Source organism: Priapulus caudatus, unplaced genomic scaffold (assembly GCF_000485595.1).
Source record: "Priapulus caudatus unplaced genomic scaffold, Priapulus_caudatus-5.0.1 Scaffold645, whole genome shotgun sequence".
NCBI lineage: Eukaryota > Metazoa > Priapulida > Priapulimorpha > Priapulimorphida > Priapulidae > Priapulus > Priapulus caudatus.
Window position 1 is genome coordinate 13,950 of NW_014577706.1, and position 9,910 is coordinate 23,859.

At 38.8% G+C, this 9,910-nt stretch overlaps 2 protein-coding genes across 3 annotated transcripts in view; one reads left to right on the forward strand and one right to left on the reverse strand.

Moving 5' to 3' along the window:
- LOC106812411 (N-acetylglucosamine-1-phosphodiester alpha-N-acetylglucosaminidase-like) overlaps positions 1–7,007 on the reverse strand; it is a 20,260-nt gene extending 13,253 nt beyond the window's left edge. Inside the window, exons 1-6 of the mRNA XM_014816285.1 lie at positions 6,895–7,007; positions 4,288–4,414; positions 3,669–4,024; positions 2,636–2,775; positions 1,292–1,403; positions 787–915 (exon numbers count right to left, since the gene is read on the reverse strand). Coding sequence (XP_014671771.1) covers positions 787–915; positions 1,292–1,403; positions 2,636–2,775; positions 3,669–4,024; positions 4,288–4,414; positions 6,895–7,007 — 977 coding nt within the window. The remainder of the gene's footprint in view (positions 1–786; positions 916–1,291; positions 1,404–2,635; positions 2,776–3,668; positions 4,025–4,287; positions 4,415–6,894) is intronic.
- A 59-nt stretch (positions 7,008–7,066) lies between these two features.
- LOC106812417 (protein C8orf37 homolog) overlaps positions 7,067–9,910 on the forward strand; it is a 22,094-nt gene continuing 19,250 nt past the window's right edge. For both annotated transcript variants that reach the window (XM_014816294.1, XM_014816293.1), the window contains exon 1: positions 7,067–7,302. In XM_014816294.1, the coding sequence (XP_014671780.1) occupies positions 7,190–7,302 (113 nt within the window). In that variant the 5' untranslated portion in view covers positions 7,067–7,189. The remainder of the gene's footprint in view (positions 7,303–9,910) is intronic.

The following is a 9,910-nucleotide window of genomic DNA, read 5'->3' on the forward strand; positions in this document are numbered from 1 at the left end:
CACCTTCGTGGTACTGATATTCGTTTACATATATTTGCTAGCGTATTGCTGTAAATCGTAATCTTGCACGAGCTGAATTCGCACAATTTACCGCTAAAATGGCGACTTGTTGCGACCTGTTTAGCCATAATGTAGAAGCTATCGGGGCGCCAATATGTAGCAACGGACGTTTCCAAATCATTCGTGCCCCGATAGGGGTTTAATGTACTTGATTACCTGCGCGCGCGTAATGTGATACTTACTGCAAACTACTACAGAGAATATTGTTATTATTGTATTATTACTTATGTAAGATAGTATGTCAATTTCTTGTGTTGCGATCACAATAACTGAGCGCGGCTCGCGGTTCCTCACGAGATCAAAATTCGAAATGTAGATTGTCTCTCAACCCTATCGGGGCACGAATGATTTGGAAACGTCCGTTGCTAAATATTGGCGCCCCGATAGCTTCTAAATAATGGCTAAACAGGTCTTAAACAAAAGCGGTAAATTGTGCGAATTCAGCTCGTGCAAGATTACGATTTACAGCAATACGCTAGCAAATATATGTAAACGAATATCAGTACCACGAAGGTGAGTGATTAGTGGTCATAATAAGCTCAGGAACGTATACACTTGCTTCTTTATTGGTGGTAAATTTTGATGAGAAAAATCTGTTAAAAATGCGGGAATTGGTTGTCTCACTCTTGTTATTTATCTACTCTTGATATATATGTCACAAAATTAATTGGTTTTGCTCAATTTCTAGCAATATCGTAATACATATAGTACAGTAGAGTTGCATACCAGGCATCAGACGGGTAGTTAATGACACTGCCATTAACGACCATTGTGGCCGAGCCGCCACCATCAAGGTTTACTGCATTGACCGCACCGAGTTCAATCAATAGTTGAGCAAACTCCCAGAGGTTTACACTGCAAGAAAGGCACCAATGTCCACGGAATAACGAATGAGTTTAATAAAACCAATTCATGGTGTTTCTTGCATATGTTACATTAGGATATGTTTACATGCACATCACAATATATTAAATTTAACTAAAACACAGCAAAGCAGAGTGAATGTATCACCAAAAACTCTTAAATTACAAATATCATTACATATCCTGACAGATACCAAACATATAACTGATCTGCAATAATTGTTTCTATAGAATATATAATCATATAAAATATGTTAAATAGATGCATTTTTAATTAATATTTGAAACAATGAATGAAGTAAACACAGTATAACCTGTGCAAATCATGACCACCTCACACATAGAATATTGAAGTGTCAGTCACCTACCCTCGATCATGATAGGTTTTGCCATCGACATGAACAAACATGACTTGTCCATCCTGATCATGGGCAATGGCAGTGCGTGCAGACACTGCGTCTATAAATTGATTCATTGTACCTACAACATACAAATTTCTACAACTACGCATATTGTCTCTGTAAAGCTTGCTGTCATTTCAGTTAGACAAGGGTTTACTTTTTCATAGAGAAGGTCTGTTAGATAATGACAACTAACTTGTCACAGTAATAATACCGGTATGTTGATAAGGCTCAAATGATTTATTGAGCATTTTACTGTAAATTTGATTATTGGTTGTTAACCACAATATATAATAACACATTTACATTGTGGTCATGAGGGCACAGCTATTACTTAATTATTAATAACTACATTAACACAACTAACTATTACTTAGGCCAAACAAAAAAATACCTTTGGTTCGGCTCACATGGATTGTGAAAATTAGGGTAGGTAGGTAGGTTTATTTTTTTTCCTGCAAAAACATTGGTAGGCAGGAATATAATTTTTTTTTCACAAGTTAAATATAGGGTATACAGCTTGAAATGCAGGAGCCACGAGATGCAAATGACTTGCAGTTGCATGTACCATTGCTGCAAGTCATGACATTGTTTTCAAAATGTGAACACCTGGATAGTAGTGTTAGGAATCGCTCCAAAAACGGAGCTCGATTAATCGTCCCTTTGAACGAGCAAGTAACCGAAGTGTAAACGGCTCTGCGGCCGCGTATAGCATGATAGCATGCGTATACTATATAGTACGCGATCGATCGCGTACATCAAAGCCGGCCGCCGCACCATACGACCTTCAGGCTCTGTTTATGAAGTAGCCGGCCCAAGCTCTATACGACTGTTTTACGTTGTAGGAAGCGTAGGTACGAACTGTTTCACTTCTCGCCAGCAAAGTTCTGTTTATAAATATTTTGAAACTCTCTTTAGGTAAATAAAATGACAAGAGTCGGATATTTGAATATGTATGATCGGCAGGCGGTATCTTTGAATTTTATTTTCTCTTGAAACCCTCTAAAAGTGACCGCAGTCGCACATTTTATCACTCCGAAATGTGAAGTCGAACCAAAGGTGATTTTTTGGTCGGCCTTACAATAACATACACATCTTTACTACTGCCCACACGAACTTACCCATTCTTCCTAGCATTCACACACTTTGTCTACATGTCATATATATAGACAATAGACTATATATATATATATATATATATAATCTGCATTAAATTATCCTTACTTCCTACTACTCTGTATGAGCTTACTCTTACATCTATCCAACTAAACTAGCCTATAATAATACTATCTATTGCTCACATAAGCTTACCTGTTTCTTCTACTTCGTCACACTCAATATATCTGCTTGCATTTACATAACTGGCTCCATTTCGCACCAACCATATGACTCCTCCAACAAGCTGTTGAAAGGGTTCCGGGTCTTCCAATAACACGTTCTCAGCCAAGTAACTGTGAAAACCAGCAATAAAACCACTCTAAATGCACGCACGTAGCCGTGCTCACCTTCACGCCCATAATACTCACGTAATTTGTACTGCTTGTTTGTGTTTTCACTTACGTTCATATTTATAATACTAAGGATTTCATTCAATATATTTATAATGAATGTGTCAATGACACTGTAGCTCACCTTGGGTGTGATAGAAGAGGGAGGGGGATATATAAAGCAAGAGTATATATGGGAGAACTCCCATTATATAGCATATCTCCCATTATATACTCTTGATAATGATATATGCATAAGTTTTGATTAGAAAATAAATGTTTCAGATCTGAAAGTCTGAAATCTTGACGAGAGATGGCGCTACGCCTTAATGATCGCCATTTTGGTTTTCAAATATCGCGCAAATAAAAACAATAAAATATTCCAGTCAAATTACTGTAACGAAGAATCTAAAACACAATATTACATGTATATAGGTATGATTGTAGAGTTGTTAACCAGTAGGATATTGTTAACGTAATAGTATGTTGTCATCTCTCCCATAGGAGTAACAACTGTTTTGGGGCTAGCCTTACACATTCACATACCAAAATTTAACAAAATAGAATGAAGTTAGATGGCCATTTTCATTTTTGCCAAAAAGTGGGTGTGGCTCAAAAGTAGGTCGACTGGCGTGCTCCAAAATAGGAAGTTCAAATCTCTCCCATAGGAGTAACAACTGTATTCAATTTGAAACATGTGGGTCAAACGGTTCCTGAGTTATCGTTGACCGTAGCCAAATGTTGACAGACGGACGGACGGACGGACGACACCCCATGGCAATAGCTCATCTTGACGATGTCAATGCAAGCTAAAAACTATACTAAACTGTACGACAGTAAATATAAGCAATTATCACCCAAAAAACAAGCTTCCGTTCTTTAAGATGCCAAAATGCGCATTCTGTATGCCTCCGGAGTCGTGTACCAGCTTTCCTCGGCTAACAACATTGCCAAGACACTCCTTGCTGCTTGTGTTGAAGAAACCGGCATTCAGTGCCACCAGGCAATGATGCTGCGATGCCGTCTCTGTAACCAGAGCAACGGTCTTGCCACTACACCCACCCCCAGCAGGTTCAAGCACAGATATCGTCTTGAGAGGATTCGATACAATAGCGACATGACCTTGCACAGAACGAGTTGGCCAAACAGTTTCTACAATAAACTGCTTCACAATGGCCACTGGAGATTTAGTTTCCGAACTTCGATCCTTGCACTGAAATGCAATTGGGCATGCAGTTTAATCAAGACAAACTGTTTAACTGAATGTTGACAAGTTCCTCTATTACAGACGTCATTGGTCAACAGTCTACATAACGAGAATTCATAATGGTCAAACCGAAATGCATAACACGTACTTTCTTCAGGACAAATAGACGTACAGTTGTCAATAAAAATTGCCGCTGATAATTGTTTTTTTTAAATCTTTTTAAACAGTATACAATACTAGCTGCTCATTGTCAGCATTTGCTACCCTACCTGTGTGATCTCACTTGTTAAGGCACCATATTGAGCAGGTTGGCAATCACGCACAAATCGGTTGCCATGACGAGGACCATGCCGACCCGGTGGATACGGCAACAACACGTCTTTCTCGTTCTGTTCTCTGAAAAAAATTCATGTACATGTCCATTACAATGACTCTGATCAATAAAAGCAAATGCAGGCAGTGCATTGGAATGTTTACAAATATCTCAGAACATAAAATGCATTTCACTAATGATGAGAAAAAAGAGCATATATGTGATTTTCAGTTGTCGCAATGATTTTACCCTGCACAATTTAGAACCGGAACTCATCACAACAATTTCATACTATGAATATAAGTTACAGCCTCAACCTATGTGAAATGTATATAATGTGTTACTCTAGTGTATGATAAGGATTCATTGCTCTTCTGCAACTCATTCTTGTTCCAACAGCATTAGATCTGAAGTCATAACATAGAGCTACTATATGGGATTGCAACCACTCTCAACCACATCATCTTCAGCAACATTCACAAAGCCTACATGATGTGCAGGTGCCACAATGTCTGTCTGAACCTAATGGGCACCTGTTTCCTGGAGAAAATTTTCAATGTCGCAGATACATTCTGGCCACATATTTTGCCAAGCAGTATTCCTAGCTAATGGTGTCACTTCACCCCAAGACCCAGCATTGTTCTCCATAGCATTAACACGTTGAACGCTGCATGTTTAACAATGCACCTACCGCCCTGTGCTGAGATTTTCGCGTTTTTACCGCTTAGTCACCTATTACACAAAATGTTTTTGGCAGGTTTAACTAGCTATAAAATTATTTATAATTAGTGGCTAGTATAATATAGATATAAACTTACTCTCAGACATCAAAACAACACCGGAATCTATCACCCGTGATCTATCAAATCAAACACAACTTTCAGACATAAAAACAACTTTACAACACACGGCGGTCAAACGCCCTTTGGCGAGATGAACTAAAAACATTACCTCAGTCCCAAAAACTCCCAAAATAACGTTCCAAACAACAGTAATGTATTGTATAAATTATGTCATCTACTACTGGGGTTTATACAGTGACGCTGTTGAATTGCTAAGCGTATAGCCCCTGCCATCTATAGGAGAACATAGTAAACGTTCCAAATTAATATATTTTTTATTTTTTTTTTTGCCACGAGTATACTCGTGTTTCGCGGCCGTGCGTTTTGCAGGTTCGAACAAGTATACTCGTGTTTCGCGTTGAACGTGTTAATGATGTTGAACCTTTCCCAGAGGTCCCTAATCATTATTATCATTATACTAGTATAATAATATTATATATTATACTATATTATATATATATATATATATATATATATTATATATATCAGGGTTCTCCCCAGGATGAAATTGAAACAGGGGGAGGGGAGGGGAAGGGGAAGGGAGGGGAAACTAGGGGGGTCCGGGGGGCGTGTTTTTTTACCGTACCACTAATTAATGCGTAAAATCGCCACCACACCATAGGCGGTATTTGGGGTTCTTGTATATATAAGATAGCCGAGTCGGTGTACAGTTAGTGTGGGGTTCGGGACAGGTTGACTGTTTGTACTTGTGTGTGGTATGCAGTGCATGCGTGGTACGGGTGTCCTGGTCGAATGGGAATTCTTGACGATCGATTCCCCGCGCTGTCAAACTTTTATTGTGGTGGAATTTAATCGTGGCGGAGGTAATTTAAACGGGGCGCAACGATTGAAACAGGGGGGGGGGGAGTTTTCTCTAACGGGGCGCGCGCCCCGTTTGCGCAACGTAAGGAGAACCCTGTATATATATCACATCATTATTAGTTTTTTATCCCCATCAATTGCATTTAAGAGTTCTTTAATAATAATATGCCCTAAAGTTCAGTAACACACCTTGATCCACTGGCAGGAGTAATCTGTAATGCAGGGTCGGCGATGTTCTTTTGGAAATATGCAACTCTCACATTATCAGACAGATCATTTAAGTTCAGTGGGTGACACAGTGCATTGTATAAGAAGAGCAATGTCTTGCTAGAAATATTATGCTTGTCATTGACTCATTGTACTTTTTTACAGTGTCAGTGGGGAAAAAATCATTAATCCACCAGTCACGAAAAATATGTGTAATTTATATTATTGATATTTGTAACATAAGTAAGATTGAACAAGAGAATACCTTTTCTAAATGCTAGTTTATCATGAGCTTTTTAAAGACGCTTTATGTTGTTGCCCGAAGTAATTAGAAACTATTAGTATTACACGCATTACAGAGCGCTAATCACTACGCTTTCAAGTTCAAGTAATCTTTATTTATAGTCGGTATGTTTACAACGAGAAACATAAGCTCTGAAGAGATTTTAAGACCGACCAACTAACAAAGGTTGGCCAATAAATAAAACACTACATAACAATTTTAAAACATGCATACTATACAGGCATTCGAGTACATCAATAACTTTTATGTATAGATATTTACAATTTACAATTTTATACTTATAGCATACTGTGATATAAGAGCTTTCGACTTACGCCATCTACACGCAGTTACTAATATACAAAACTGTTGGAACCTTATCAGAATAACACAGAATCTAGCTACTTACACCTTTCTGCGCTTCAGAGATATAGCTATATTCCCTGTAAACACGAGTATTAGAACGAACTGTATGACAATCTTGCAATCTATGCAATGCAACCCAAAACTGGGCGCAGCCATGTTGTAAAAACAAATGGCAATGCTGGCACGCGCGCCACGTAGTGGGGAAATCTAGAACTACTAGTAGAAATGACATTCGCTCTCTTGGAATTTTTCGCGTTGATTTGTTGTAATTTCGAGTATATTCCTTTTTCACATAGTCCTTATGTTGATGGATAATATCATTTTAGTTTCTAAATGGAATGGCTGACGACCTTGATGATCTGCTAGATGAATTCGAAAGCAAACTTCTTAGAAAGCCACAACAAAAAAGCACGGCGAAAACAAACGTGAAAGATAAACAGATAACAAAAAGGTACCGTACCGGTATTAATGTATAGGCATGCAGCACACGGTATAGCAGGTATAGCAGTGACTATACTATAGACTATAGTATAGGTATATGCACATGTCGCTCATTGCGAAAATGAATTGGGAACAGCTCTTATATCACCCGGCATCCGCATCCAAAACGGCCATGAATGTATCGAACCATATGTATTGGTATTGTATGTGGACCACGGTTTCAGATATTACAGCCTACAGGCTCTTTCAATTTGTGAATGGCATTTTGCAACTGAACAAATTTGCCTAGGCTAGAATAATGCATCCTCCTAGCTGTTTTTAGCTGAAACTAACAAATTAATTTGTTCACACATACCAGCGTTCTCCCCAGACTCATGTTGGGTCCCACATCGGCACATGCCTTCAAAGCTGAAGTTAATTCTAGCTCCAAGAAACGGTATTGCTAGGGTGACAATTCGTCGCACAGCCTGGTCGGGCTAAAGTTAATTCATATATTCTCAGATGTTCCTTAATTGCCTAATCAACGTGCCTTCATTTCCAGCTCTATTTAGCTTTGACAGTTTTGACACAGTGATGCGTAATGTGTTTTGGCAGCTGGATGTACGTCTCTGAACTGATCGAGAGTATCTGTGTATTGGGGCGATTATGAAATGCGTAAATGACTCCAATTAAATTCCATTCAAACAGAATGTTCACATTAGCCGCGGTCACACGGAGCGAAGGAACTCGGGTCGAAAACGACCCGTGTCGAAAACGACACGGAGCGTCGTTGAAGAGAGCGTTCACACGACGCTATGCGAGCTGTGAGCTGAGAAAAAAAATACAATGCGTCCAAGCGAACAATGCGAATTAAACAATCAAACTATTCTGACTGGCTTCCAACTATTCTGTTTACTTCCGTGTTGCATGTAAACATAACCACTTGCTTGTATGTAATGGATTTTCGTCCAACTTTACAGCTACTCGTCAAACTACTCTGTTTCTACCTATCACGTAGAAAAGGAATAGAAAATGAGAAAGATGATATTCAAGCAAGGCAGCAGAATCGCGTTACACGTTATTACCTGCGGAGACGTAGGATTATTTCGGCCTTGTTGACGCAACATTTACGTGCGAGGGGGAAAAGACCCAGAATTCGATGGACACTACCGAAGAGTGTTGACTTTTGGGATGCAATTGTCTGTAATTGGTCAAATCAGCAGTGGATAGAAAATTTCCGAATGACTAAAGATACATTTCAGGTGAGTTAACGGTTCCTCCCCCCTTCCTTGCTACCTGAAATGTCAATTGCATGCAGTTTAATCAGACAAACTGTTTTAACTGAATGTTGACTAACTTCCTCTATTCACAGACGTCCATTGTCAACAGTCGACCATAACGAGAATATCCATAATGGTCAAACCGAAATGCATAACACATACTTCTTCAGGACACAATAAAGACGCTACATCTGGTCAATAGAAAATTGCCAGCTATCTAATTTGTGCGTCCCTAATAATTGAGTGGGTTAAAGAATACTTTTTTGTGAACCCGAGTTTAAAGAAAACCGCGCCCCATCTAATATCCAATCCCTAACAATCCAACGGCCTTAAAACGCAAGTGTCCAAGTCCCGGTGACGTTCATTATCGATACAAATGTAAGTAGGTATGGCCGGAATAGCTAAAAATAAGTGTAGAGCCACCGACTTTTGCTTGACAAAGTTCGCTCAGGCTGAACAAGGTCAGGGTTGCTACAGACATTTACGCCCATCCCCGAACACGAGATACTCATAATTGCCGGAAACCCCAATTCGTCCTCACGAAAATCACTACCAGTCGCATGTTTCCTTTTAAAAAGTCTCAGGCATCCGCTTGCGCGCGCGGAATCTAAACAAACGTCAGAGGAAAAGATCTTCTTGTATCACAAGGCAGACTTCATTGACAATCTGACACCAGTACTTTGTTTCCGAACTCCTTAAGACTGTGAACCTAGACTTTCTGTAATTCAAATAGACAGTTGCTAAATCGCCACAGTGTTACGCAAATCCTCTTTCATCATTGATCGGGCGATAATAGCATTTTCCGCACTAATAAGTTGTCTCTTCTACCCAATTCTGTCCTTCCAGTCGATAGCATAGTACGGAGAAATTATATTATTAATTTATTAATTTATTATTTAATAGCGTTTTTCGCATACATTTGGTGTCTGCTTTCTAACCAAGTTCTGCTCTTTCCAGCTCGATTGTACTACTGATTTATAATATTTGCACAGATCATTATTGTATTATTTATTTAATTTAATAGCGAGAGTTCCTCGCATATTGGTGCTCTGTTTAGCCAATTCTGTCTTTTTACAGCTCGAGGTTGTAACTAGAAATATATATATAATACTTTTACAGATAATTAATTTTACATTATTAATTTAAAGAAAATTGTAACGGATATGTCAACATGACTTGTAACTGTACCTCCTCACCGTCCAGAAGTTAAGTAATCAAATCATTGTAAGTTTTCAAAACATGAATATTTATAAATGAATGAATAAATTCGGTCCCGCATAATTAAGATAGTACCAGGTACTTCCGGTTAAAGTATCCGCGACCCGTACCCAGCAGGTATAACTTCGGATACCCCGGGAA